Here is a 13766-nt window from a genome sequence, read left to right as displayed (position 1 = left end):
AAAGAGAGACGACTACGGAGTATCCTTGCTTCTCTTTGCCAGCTGCTTGCATGTTCGCTGACCCTCTGAGCACAGACCAATTGAATATACCTTCCATTTGAATTAAGTCAGTCTTTGCTGGAACTTTTATCTGTAGCTCAAATGCACACATAGAAAGCACACTGCCTGAGAACTACATACCTAGACTTCATTTACTTAATTTCCTCAACATTTATTTCTTTCCTGTACCCTCCATGTAAACTATCACTTGTGACTTTAAAAATGAAATCATATACCTCTCTTTTAGAGTAATGGCCATGCAGACAGCTCATGACTCTTTTGAGGAATTTAATCACTTCCCATGCAGTAGATTAAAGAAGTAAGAATACCATTGGCAAAGCATGAAGGATGGGTCTGATTAGTACTTAGATCCATATCACATTAATTTGAGCATGAATCTGAAAAAGTTAGCATAAAGAGTTTAAGCACAACAATGCATTGAGATGAATTATGTTAAATTCATATTAATCAAACTACAGCAAAAATCAGTCTTTGTTTTGGATAAGCTAACAAATGCAGCACATTTCATCTGTGGCTAAGTGATGCAGTGAAAGTATTTTCCTACAATAAAAAGAGAGTGTTTTTCTTAGGTCAGAGCAGGTAAAAGAGAAGAACCTGTTACTGATGAGAACTGGATTCATGCAAGGTACAAATAAAACATGACAAATGTAACCAACATTTCGGTGTACATTAGTCTTAGCTGGGAAAATTGCAGAACTAGTAAGTTTTATGAAGTGTTTAGTCTTACAGAAACAAGTAAAATAAAACTGCAAGACGATACAGAAGCAAATCTACCACTTCCATGCTTGATAACTGACTGATTGTTAACTTTGAGATAAAAACCATGCCTAGGGGTTTTGTCTTCTGCTGAAGTCAAATATATTTTGTTGCAAGTTCTTTGAGGCAGAGGCTCTGTCCTTGTTGTGTCTTCCACAATATCAGCACAGTCAAAGCCAGGGCTCAAAGGATTATCATAGCACCTTCACACCATGAAGGAGAGAAAAATATCACGTGCTCTCAGTTTATGGGTGTGCAGGTGACTGAAGCTAGTGGGTTTTAATTCATGAGAGGGCAGGCTGAGAGGAAATAGCTGGTCCTTTCTAGTGCAGCCCAGTAACTGCTGCTCAGGCTGGTGTGCCTGTCTCCTAAACAAAGGAATAAACAAATGCTCCTCTTTTTGAGGGCCCAGAGACAGACAGCATTGCACTGCACAGGTTGGTGGCTATGTAGCAAGGGAAAGTGTGATACAATTACAAGGAAAGACCCCAAAGCCAGGTAACCACCTAAGAAAGCAGGTCTGGGAGGATGGCCAAGAATGAACCCTTTTTTGGCAGAATACAGCCTGGCAAGAAACTCGATCTGCGAGCAAGGAGGCTGCCTCCTGCCACTTGTTCTCACTGCACTGATGAACACAAAAGCTGAGGAAAGTTCTTTACAGATCTACAGAACACCCGAGAAAAAAATCTCCTTTATTGTTAATTTTCCTTCCTCATGAAAGCAACCTGCAATGGCCTTAAATTCTGGCTAACTGCTCAGGGGCAAAAGGGGTCAATAGGAGTACAGTCAGTCATGTTCTCCTCTCTTGCAAATCTTGCTAAGAGTCGTGTAACTCTTGCGAACAACTCAGCTGCGATATGTAATGAAAGCACTTCAAAAGGATGCTGGAAGCATTTCACAGAGAAGAAATAAAATAATTAATTCTCCTTTTACAAGAAGGAGCTAGAACTAGTGTCTATGATGTTTTGCAGGATATGTTGGCATATTATAAATACTGTTAATGTTCCAGTCCTGTCAAAGGAGTCCCAAAGGTCCATCTGCCTACGCAGGACTCTGCAATTGCGCAGTAATGTAATTGGCATGCCACTCTCCTCAGCTAATCCAGCAGCCCCTCACCACATGTACTTGTCATTTCTCTGTTAAGGCTCTCCTTGGTTATCAGTTAATAGCTTACAGACAGAAAGCTGCAGCATTAATTACCATCACTACCCATTAGGGCAAATCAAACCAGAACACTCAGACTACATAAAACCCAGAATACTATCTTCAACAATAATAACAAAATGTAATGTGAAATAAACTGCTAATTGTTTTTGAGCAGGTCTTCCTAGTAATTCAGTCAGAGTAAAAGGACTGACTCAGTTTTGGCATAGGAAAGTTGTGCAGATTCCTGTGTGTCCTAGTTCCCACGATGCTTTCCTGGGTGAAGGGACTCAGGTTGGCAAGTTAGGAGGTCTGTTTTACACCAGACTTTGCCAACTCCAGAGAGCCTGCCCTGTGGAAAGCAAGGGTGGGATAGCCCCTTGTGCATAATGAATCCTCTCTTTTCAAATGCTCGCTATCCATGGAAATGCCCCAGACTGACATTTCAAATAAATTTTTAAGAACAGGCCAACCAAGGTTATCGATTTTAAACCAAGCCAGCTATATAGGCCATCATTAAAGCTGTGCACTTCTTTGTTTAAAGGGAAATAAACATGTTTAACCTTATTAGTCTGGTTCCTCTTCACCCCTGTGAACCTCCCCAGTGCACGGCAGTGAAGGATCCTCCTCAAGGACAGTTTGTACTGCTTGCCACAGAGGCCAGACATGATTTATTCAAATTCAGTTTGAAGGCAATACAATATATTCTCAGATGTTCTTAATTTAGCATTTTAAAGAAGTAGCTTGAAGTTTGATTACTGATCTGCCTTACATGTTTGTTTGGTTGGGTTTTTTTCTGGTTATTAGAACACTATTCTATGAAAATATTCTTAAATTCCAAGTATCCATATGTTACACAAATGAGCAATAAAAGGACTTTCCAAAGCAAGACAGTGCTAAGTATTGTAGCTGTAAATCACTGGCTATCAGAATGTCATACCATTATACAATACATCTACTATGAGTCATCCATTAAATTGTGTTCCAGTCAGAAACCTGGCACACAGGGGCTCGGGCTAAGATTAATGTTTTAATAGACTTTTAAACCATTTACAGAACAAAATGTACACAGTTGCTCAGAGGGATCCTAGGGTTTGTGTTACAAGAAAGCAAAATATGAAATTAAACAACGGGGGATATTTTTAACAGCATCTGTGTCCATGTCTACGCCATAGTGAAGCAGCCAGCCCAGAATTAGGCATTCTGGACAGGAATTAATACAGCTACATCCACACATCCTTGAGTCCCGTCTGCCATAGTGATCCTGGAGCTGCAGGTTTGAACTCTGCAGGGCGCTGTGCCGGGCTGAATTCCCAGGGGCTTCCTGTGGCGCATCCAGCACTGCCAGCGCGCGGTGGCCACTGGCTCCTCGCCGGCGGGGTGCACCGTGGTAAGTGTCACGCAGGGTGCGAGGCAGAGCAAAACACAGCCTCATTACCCCCAACAGAGCTTGGTTTCTGAGCTGGGGTTGCTGAAGGGAGGCAGCTTTTCAGGAAGGCATTATGAGTATGAGCCTGACTGATGGAGGAGGGCAGAGAGGCTGCCAGAGAGGGGTGCCAAGGAGAAGACAGGGGCAGTCAGGGTAGCCTAAAAAAATAGTACAGGAACTACTCGACCTGCTGTTCATTTGGACTGGAAATGGAGTCAGAGTGCTCACAAGGTCTGCTGTCATCTTCTCCCAGCTGCTGGAGGTAATCCCCAATGAAATGGCATATGAGCTTCAGTTACTCCCGGCACCTCTCCTCCACCACTTTAATGCCCTTTCATTTATTACTCTTCTGTTTCAGGCTACTTCTATTTGGTCTTAAATACCTTCAAGAGGAGCAGGGTGGCTGGGTCATGACTGGAAATGGGCAATAATACAGGTCTGCACAGCAGTCATCAAAGGGCAATGAAATAGCACGGATGGCATTCATTTCACCTAACCTGGATGTCTGACTTCACGGTGTAGATGTGTAGACTGAAGCAGTCCCTGGAGACGAATGCGCACTCTGCATTTAATTCACCTGACCCGTTTTAGCCAGGTGTGAGTGAGGAGAATGGTCTCCTAGACTCAAACACAGCTGCCTGCATTGGTAGCACTGCCATTTCATCAGACAAATTCCAGTGAGGAAAATAGCTGTGGCAGCACAGTATCAGGGAGAATATTGTGTTTTGTAAACATTATGGTACTGTCCTTCTGAGGGTAATTCCTTTTGGAAATGTCCATCTTTTGAGGGATTTTGAAAAATCTACTTTCACACTCAAATTTCTCATGTTTTTGGTAGATCCTTTTAAAGACACATGCTAAGGAAGACTTGGAGAGGAACCTCAAGTTTAATTTGAATTATCTTGATTTAGTAGTTGCTTATACAACAGCAAAGTTTCTAAACATAATTGCTTTATATTCCCAGAGAAATATCAAAATCTAAGCTGCTTAAATGCAGCGTTCATGTGGGAAGCCTAATGTGGAAAGTGTAGGAACAGTTCATTAGGGGATGCCATGTCTGTACAGCGTAGCACAGAATCCATCAAAAAGGCAACTGTTAGCATTTGCACTTGTTGATCTGACATTTAAGAAGTCACTACTTGACATTTTTCCATGCCTGCGTTTTTAGGGGCTAATGACATATCATCTATTCACCTTTCAGTCTCTCAGATTCATAGGAGACAGTGCAATTGATAGAAATTTATGGTCACCCAGGTCCCACCCTACATTTTTAGGTCCTCTTCACTTTCTAGTTACAAACCTCTCCCACGTCTTGAGGAAAACCAAAGGGAAAAATAATAAAAAGCCTCAGTAAAGCATGGAAAATTGAATTAATGTCAGAACTCAGTCAAGCACAACTCCACACCAGGAAAGACAGCCTTTCAGGAACCGCTGCAGCTCAGTTCTGAGGGTAGAATAAGTACACCTTGACCTTGAGTTCTGAAGGCATGTCAAGAATTTTAGTAAATCTGGAGTGGATTCACTCATTTTGCACATACAGACAGTGTGTGCTTTGCTATGACAAGCTCATATAAAAAACCCAGTGGCTGCAAACCGCCACTCTGGCCAGGCAGAAGAATTGCAGTCGATGACAGCGAGACCGGGGATGCTGGGAGTATGCCGATTTTGAAAACAGCTGTCCTGGGAGTGCTCACTTTTCACTGCCACAGCGGCAGAGCTTCAGGGTCCAGAGACAGTGCAGGTACATAATGGATGATTAGGCAGAATGACAGGTTAAATCAGACTTTTCACAGAGACATTTAAATCTGCAGTTTGGCCTCTGTGCCAGATATTTGGCCTCCATCCTTGCTGTGGCTGAGAGTGCAGGTCTTCCTCACCTGAGCCAAAAAGATGCAGCCTGAAAACCTGGGAACAAGCCCCAGGACCTGATGCCTTCAGCTTCGGGACAACAATGCATTTTGCAGTACAAAGTCCTTTCTGGAATCACAATTCTGGAGGAAACAGCACTCCGCCTCCTTTATAAGAGGCTGTGTGTAGGGATCACACTGCCAAAATACCATCCACAGGATCTAATAGAGCCTGGGTTATTTTGACATGAAATACCTTGGGTCATGAAAGCCATCATCCCTCCCTTCGTGATGCTGCAACAGTTTTGAGAAATCTGAGCCTACTAATTGATACTGCTTTAAAAGAAGAGCAAGCAACTGAAATGTAGACAGAATAATTCCTGAGGAAAGTAAGATGAGAAAATCTGTCCCAAAATAAATACTTATTCTTAGACTCTTAAACTTCTTTTTTCCCCTCCTGATGGCAGTTGTTAATTTGATGGTGCCTTCCCATTGAGAAAGCAACTATAATAATGTTGTTGAGAAAGCTCAGATCTTTCTCAGAGATGGTGACTGACTGACTTCTTTGCAGCCCAGATTTAGTTGTTCCGCATAAACTACAAATACTCTTCACAGAATTGTCATTTATGAATGCTGTGAATGTCCTTTAATCATCCATACTTCATATTCTGGGCATGGCACACCACATCAGATCAGTGATTCTGACACCACCAGGATTACATGGTGCTTTGTTCCCTCCATTACTCTGAGAGTTTTGAGAATATAAACAAGAATATAAAGACCTTGGGAAAAATGATGGGAATTACTGCTCTGTTTCATGCCATTTAGACCCTGACAGATCTGTCTTAAAATGAATGCAGATATGATTCCAGCCTGAAAATTTGTGAGAATTCTTTGAATATTGGCTGGTTCTGAATTCACAACGTCCCTTAGTCTGCATTAATCTCATTGAACCTCGTGGGAGGGGGAAGACTTGATCTTTCCTAGGATGGAAGAAGAGATTCTGATTTACATCTGAATTACTGCAGTGTTACACCAGTGCAATACAGTGATTTCAATGAGTGCAGCACAGTCCTGGCACTGCCCATGAGCTTACTGCTGGCAGAAACTTCATTTGCAAATGATTCACCAGCATAAAACAAACTCATCCTCTTGAAGGTGAACACATGTTCCTGAATCGAAGTCACAGTCATTCTCTGCCTCCAAGGAAGGTCACACTGCCCTTTGCTCACAGGCACAGGACACTGTCAGTGATCCCCTGACGGCTGTGCCAGGGCGCCGGACCTGGAAAGCAGGAGATCCCATCCCTGTGTATCCTGCACAGTACTGCTCCATTTTCCTTGTCCCTGAGGCTTAGCAATGCTGGACAGGACTCGTGAGGGGGAGTCTAGACAGAAAATGTTGTTAGGAAGCAAAGGATTATACCCTGAGAAGTGCAATTCTGCTGATACTAGAGAAATGCAATGGCAGCAGGAGGGACTGTCCTCTCCATGTGTCAGTCCTGTTTTGTGGATGAGGGCAGAAGCAGATAGAGCAGGAATTTCCTTTCCCTGCCACCTTCTGAGGTGACCCTCCTGGAGGCACATGCACATCAGGCACTGTGCTTGCCTGCACCTCTCAGGCTCGGCCATCGCACCTATGAACCTCACAAATGTGATATGGTGCTTTGTAGTCCAATTCAGAAATGCTCCTTAGCTGGGACAGTTTCTCTCTAAACCTGAGTATTAGAGCCAAGCCTTCCTGTTCTCCCTCTCTTTCTATTGATTTCCCAATTACCAACAGCATCCTTTTTGTATGCAAAATTCACAAATTTATGCTGGGCCCAAGCCTTATTCCTATACCTGAGGCAGCAGAAGGGCAATGTTTTAAACAGCCAGTTGGACCCTTCATTAGCCAAAGGGCTCCTAGGCAAGATGATGACAGCTTTCATGAAAACACTGACCCTCTTCTAGTGTAGAAGATACATGAGAAGACTCAGGAGACATGACCACTAGGCATTGGCCAGTAATTCTCTGCCAGAAGTCTGGACTTTGATTACCTATGATACTCCAGAATAGCTTGGAGTCATCTCTTTGGGGCTAAACTGGCTGAGGAGGCCGCTGTAAGTAATCTAGTGGAAACAGGATGGAGGAACAGATGTACTAAGATGAAAGACTTTGGAGATGCTTTGAGAGTGACAGGAAAGCTCTGGAAATAGTTACATTAATAAAGAATCAAATTAATTTAACAAGAATGGAGCCTCCTGAAGCTCTACCCCGAGCATAATACATGAAACAACTCAGAGGATCAAAGCACCCTTATCCTTTGTGGAACTCCACCTTTATTGCTTCCAGTGGAGGCTGCACTGTCAGGACTGCTGGGAGTACTGAGGCAAACACAAGTCGCATGGGGCAACATTTTTGCCATTTGTCTTCACTGGTATCAGCTATGGGCCCCTCATTTGAGAAAAATATGTTTTAACAACCCCCCCAGGCTCTGCCAGGCTACATCAGAAGGAAGTGAAAGCAACAAGAGATGAGCAAGGTAACACTTACATGGTAAAAAGACCTAAAATTAACACTGTTTCTGAAATGCTGTGAATCTCCATGTTTTCTTGGCTCTCATTCCCTGTCTATTCCTTCGAGAACAGGAGAAGTCAACAGTATTGTAACCCCATAAATCAGAGTAACTACCCTTTAAACACTCTTCATCTTCCCACACAGCTCAACTTTTTATTTCCACTGTTTTACAGTGATAGGGAGGAAAATGTAATACACTTCGACAGTCATGGTTTTCACTTGAATTGGTCAATGGTGAGTTTATTTATAGTGTTCTAGCCTCCGTGAGGATACTAATTTTTTTAATATTACTACTACCATGGCCTTGCTTTAAAGACTGTAATGCTAGCAAACACCAGCTTTTCTGCTTTCTTTCTCACTTTCTCTTGGTCTCACTAATAATGTTCAGTGGGAAGCAGCTTAGTGGTTTCTCCTGAAGGCTTGCTTCCTACCAGGAGATGGGCTTCAGGCAGTACAGATACACCTACTGCCCTTCGTCATCCCACCTCATGCCCACAGTGATAGCAACTTTTCAGTGATAGTGAAACACTTGTGCTGCTAGTCCTGTTAGAGGCAGAGAGCGCATGCTGCACCATCAGCTACAGTGGTAAACTAGCTCAGGATCTTTAAAGTATATCTACATCTACACAAGGAGGCAAGAACAGGCTTCAGTGTGTCATACCCCATGTCCAAGGTACTTTCCACCTCAGCAAGACCTGAGTTACAGACACTGCTAGTGGAAAGGACTGTGTCAGGCTCAGCCCAGCCCACACTCCATCTGTCCTTGCTAAGAAAATGAGATCACGGTGCTTGTAATAAAACATGGATTGCTTTGGGTTCTCCCTTACCAGCTCTGCTGCTGTACCTATGCAAGATGGGGTACAGATTATTTATACACTAAGGCTTAAATAAGCTGTGTGGCAGAGAGTTGGGACTTGACAGTGAGATTGGAGCATGCCTGAATGGATGCTGGGTCCTTACTCTCTGATGTACCATGGCCAAGCATGAGAGCCCACACAGGGCTCCCAGGAGCTCCCAGCGGAGCACTGGTCCTTGCTATGGACTCTATAAAACTGCAATTGAAATTGAAACTTTCACACCATGGAATGCCAGAAGCAAATGAGAAACTTGTACATGAAAAGTGAAGAGACTACAGAAGAGCCTGGCGAAAGAACAGAATAGATATTATCTCCACTTGAACAGGAAAGTGATAAAAATGCAATAAGATCTCTTAAAGCTTTTCTGTATGAATTTCCAATTACTGAGCCATTACTGATTTGTGACCAAACTTAGTCCCATCTACAAACGTATTTATATTTATATTGGTGCCCATGGAGCTGATCAATTATTCAGTTTCTCATTAGCAGAGCTATCCCTCCAGTCATTAGCTGTATCTTCCTTTACCCCCATCAGAATTGAGTATTAAAATTACTAGTCTTGTGGAATACAAAAAATGAAAAATACAGATCTGATGTGCAAGACTAAATTAAAGATTAGTTAGCAAGAGTTTTATTTGTATTTCCACAGGTTTTAATGGAGAACATAATGTGCTGTTCACAGATCACCCTTTTTCTGTGGGTCATTGTCATTTAAGAAGGTGATAGAAGATACCCCTTCCTATAAAATCTGTTCCAGTAATACTGTAATTAATGCAGTTGCTACTTCAGATACAACATGCAAAAAATTACCTCATAGAATCATAGAATCATTAAGGTTGGAAGAGACCTCCAAGATCATCGAGTCCAACCGTCAACCCAACACCACCATGCCCACTAAACCATGTCCCTAAGCGCCTCATCTACCCGTCTTTTAAATACTTCCAGGGATGGTGACTCAACCACTTCCCTGGGCAGCCTGTTCCAATGTTTAACTACTCTTTCAGTAAAGAAATTTTTCCTTACATCCAATCTAAACCTCCCCTGGCGCAACTTGAGGCCATTTCCTCTCGTCCTTTCGCCAGTTACTTGGGAGAAGAGACCGACACCCACCTTGCTACAACCTCCTTTTAGGTAGTTGTAGAGAGCAATGAGGTCTCCCCTCAGCCTCCTTTTCTCCAGGCTAAACAACCCCAGCTCCCTCAGCCGCTCCTCATAAGGCTTGTTCTCCAGACCCCTCACCAGCCTCGTTGCCCTTCTCTGGACACGTTCCAACATCTCAACATCCTTCTTGTAGTGAGGGGCCCAAAACTGAACACAGTATTCGAGGTGCGGCCGCACCAGTGCCGAGTACAGGGGCACGATCACTTCCCTGCTCCTGCTGGCCACACTATTTCTGATACAGGCCAGGATGCCGTTGGCCTTCTTGGCCGCCTGGGCACACTGCCGGCTCATGTTCAGCCGGCTGTCGACCAACACCCCCAGGTCCTTTTCCGCCAGGCAGCTTTCCAGCCACTCTTCCCCAAGCCTGTAGCGCTGCATGGGGTTGTTGTGGCCGAAGTGCAGGACCCGGCACTTGGCCTTGTTGAATCTCATACAGTTGGCCTTGGCCCATCGATCCAGCCTGTCCAGGTCCCTCTGCAGAGCCTTCCTACCCTCGAGCAGATCAACACTGCCGCCCAACTGGGTGTCGTCTGCAAAGTTACTGAGGGTGCACTCGATCCCCTCATCCAGATCATTGATACGATCATGTAACATTTTTCAATATATCTAAATAAGTGTTCATACATGTGTCCTGGGTTTTTTTGTTCAAGTGTCTCTGAACCTTTTTCATTGCTTCTTTGCTTCTCGTATGGCCACCTGAGCTCACATCTTTCTCTTCCATCATTTCAGATCCAGATAAATCTCAGAGAGAGAGAAAAAGAGAGAGAGAGAGAGAGAGTATTATATAAACAGAAAGCAGAAAAAAACAAGGTAAAAAAGCAAATTAAGATATATTGAAAAAGTGGCTTGACTTACCATTTTACATGAGCAGAATGATCATCAAAGGGTTTAATTCTGTGCAGCAATCTATATGCGAGTAAAGATGCAGTACGACCTCTCCTCACGTAAATGATGCTTTGGATTGTCTCACATCTTTTGTGTCTGGATACAGGGAGAATGTGGGTGTCTTGGTGTTAGGGATGAATTTCCTCTCTTGCTCCTTCTGTCTTTTCTCTTTGTTATTTAACAGAACCTTCTTTCTTCTTTCAAAATTGTATGGATTTGTTGATATCCTCATAAATATGTATTCGCTGTAAGTATTTTCCCATGGCATTGCATATTTAAAATCTATTGTGAAACTTTATGCAGGGAAAAAAAAAGCAGGAGCTATTGGGGTGGAAACACATTTATTATTTTGCAGAATAAATACCCCCAACTTCGTCTCTGTATATGGCCATTACATACAGGGTATCTGTGACTGTTTGAAATTCCGTCTACACACTTCAGTATTCCTGTATATATTGGAAATAGAAGCCACACACACGAGCCTGTCAAGCTCAGAAGATGCACAGGTGGAAAGTGGATAAATGCAGCAAACTACAGAAAGTCAGAAGTAGTCATCTTAAATCGGGCTTAATAAAACACAGGGTTCAGTAGGGATAGAAAAAAAACAAGCTATAAAGCCTTCATTTGCTCTGTTAATTAGCATTAAAATAAAAATATTATGGGAATCTACATGGTGGAATAAGTAAATTTTTAACATAAATCCTTTAAGTCTTCATATACTCATATGGATACTATATGTAATTTCATCATGTGTTAAAAAGTTGCCCCTGGCAGTTCATTTTCTTTTCCCAGTCATGTATTTACAAGTTTATTATGTTACTAAAATAACAGAATATACTTTCTAGTAATGTTGGGAGACTTTGAACGTATTAGCAGATCATGTCACCTCCTTTTTTTCTGATTTTTTTTTTAAGGAAGGGAAATCTAGAAAGTGAGGCAAGATCAAGCAGTGAGTGTACCCTCATCCCATACTTGACTACAGAACAAGAATGGGAGACCCCAGGTCTTCTGGCGCCAAGTTTTGTACCTTGCCTCCAGACAGCAGTTCACTGCTGAGTCAATGACATGCAAACTTGGTTTGGAAGAAGCAAATGCAAAACAAGGACTTTGCTCATCAAAGCATGTGCTTAGCTGACTAGCTGTGGCCATGTTTGCTAGCACAGCTATATTTGGTAACACCAGTGGAAGGACACCGGCTTGGGCTATTTCTGTGACTGTATTCAGCACTAAGGGTTGTCTTCATAGTCTGGTCCAAGACCTGAAAGCTGACTGCATACATGAACCTCCACACTGCTCTGGGGCCCCACGGCCTCCAAAGGTAACCACTTATGTCATTTCTATACTGTCTGTTGCCATAGCAACGGAGGTTGGGGTTTTCATCAGGTGATGCTCAGCATGCCAGTACCTGTCCTGTGGCTACGTGGCTCTACTGAAGCCTCTGAGAGCTTTGTCATTGACTTCGCTGGGGTCAAGATTTCACTCCAAATAAAGATCCAGCCCAAAGGCACCAGATACAGCTTTTAAACGAAATCTTAGAGCACAAGAGTCCTCGCCACAGCCTCAACTTTTAGTTTAAAGCTTCAGATAATTTACTTCTGCTGTCAGGAAGTATCACTCTTAACCTTGAGGTAATGATCTTGCTTCAATTTAGGTGCCTGATATCATGTGCCAGCTTCTTATCTTCAAATATCAAGTGTATTTTCATTGCATATCTTGCATAGGCTACGTAGGTATGATGCTATGCAGTAAGAAGAAATAAAATGTGTGATTTTTTAATTATTCTTCTGCTCCTCTATTTTTTAATCTCCAGATGGTCCCTGGAACTGGTGACGTTTTCTTTAGTCTATATATTTCCTGCTTTAATTAGCTTACTTAACCGGTGAGCTTTAATTAGCTTACTTAACCAGCACACTTTTGAGAGACACACACGTGATGAGATAATATCAGGTGCTAATGTTTAATTGCTTTCCCAAAATTAGAAGCAGATAAATGGTTGAACCATAATTGAACGATCTTATTGGAAGACAAGCTGAGCAGTGTTGTGACATAACTAGAGAGATTCCCAGGCTTGTGTTAATTTCACATCAGCCGGGGCTGCTGTAATGACGGCAAGCACAATGCGACTGTTCTGTTAAAGAGCAAGATCAGAGCTGGGTGACTGAGATCTGCCATACATATTTATCAGCTGAAGGGTTGGCACAATTTGTATCGCTATCTAAGAGCGGTAAAGCAAGTTATTGCTTTGTTTTACCACCCCTCCCCCAAAAAAATGCAGCAAACCGATCTTTTGGGGGGATTTTAACTACTGAAAGAGTAGTTAAACATTGGAACAGGCTGCCCAGGGAAGTGGTTGAGTCACCATCCCTGGAAGTATTTAAAAGACGGGTAGATGAGGCGCTTAGGGACATGGTTTAGTGGGTATGGTGTTGTTGGGTTGATGGTTGGACTCGATGATCTTGGAGGTCTCTTCCAACCTTTAATGATTCTATGATTCTATGATTCTATGATTTTGAAAAAAGTCGTATCCCTCTCCATCCCTGCCCCTCCCCAGCGTGTGCGTCTGTGAGAAAGGACAGGCAGCCACCAAAAGCACCTGTCCCTTCGGGGGCTTTGTTGGGAAATGTCAGGTAGTTAGTGCCAAGAGCGGTGGGGAACTGACACAAGAGCGGTGGGGATCTGACACATGTTTATAAGGATGGGCTGGCTGGAGAAAGTCTGAGGCTTCTCCCTCTTGTACCAAATTCAAAGATTTTTATTGCTCGGTGAAAGATCTGAGCAAGGTTGAGTGAAATTCTCAGAATTTGCACCCTCCGTGCATGTTTTACCAGACGGCTGTCATTAACCGGTGAATGGGAATGTCTGGTTTTGGCGTGGCCGTAGTAGTTTTACTTGGGTGTTAAGATGGAGAAGAGTCATGCAGTACTTACAGGATCCCTTTTTACAAGGCCTGGGTTAGGCACAACAGCAATGAGGTGGGCAATTGTAAACACGGAGTTCAGCACGTAAGAAAAAAACAAATTCTTATGCAGTGTTATCCTTTGACAGCTGAGGCTCCTGAAAAATATGTAGC

At 43.0% G+C, this 13766-nt stretch overlaps 1 protein-coding gene across 1 annotated transcript in view; it reads right to left on the bottom strand.

Moving 5' to 3' along the window:
* The window catches only part of CALCR (calcitonin receptor), a 75513-nt gene that overhangs the window by 28520 nt on the left and 33227 nt on the right, over positions 1-13766 (bottom strand). The window contains exon 6 of the mRNA XM_009330510.1: positions 13624-13750. Within this exon, the coding sequence (XP_009328785.1) occupies positions 13624-13750 (127 nt within the window). The remainder of the gene's footprint in view (positions 1-13623; positions 13751-13766) is intronic.

Source organism: Pygoscelis adeliae, unplaced genomic scaffold (assembly GCF_000699105.1).
Source record: "Pygoscelis adeliae isolate BGI_AS28 unplaced genomic scaffold, ASM69910v1 Scaffold27, whole genome shotgun sequence".
In the NCBI taxonomy this organism is placed as follows: domain Eukaryota; kingdom Metazoa; phylum Chordata; class Aves; order Sphenisciformes; family Spheniscidae; genus Pygoscelis; species Pygoscelis adeliae.
The sequence above is the reverse complement of the archived record's forward strand: the minus strand, read 5'-3'. Positions and strand labels throughout refer to the sequence as shown.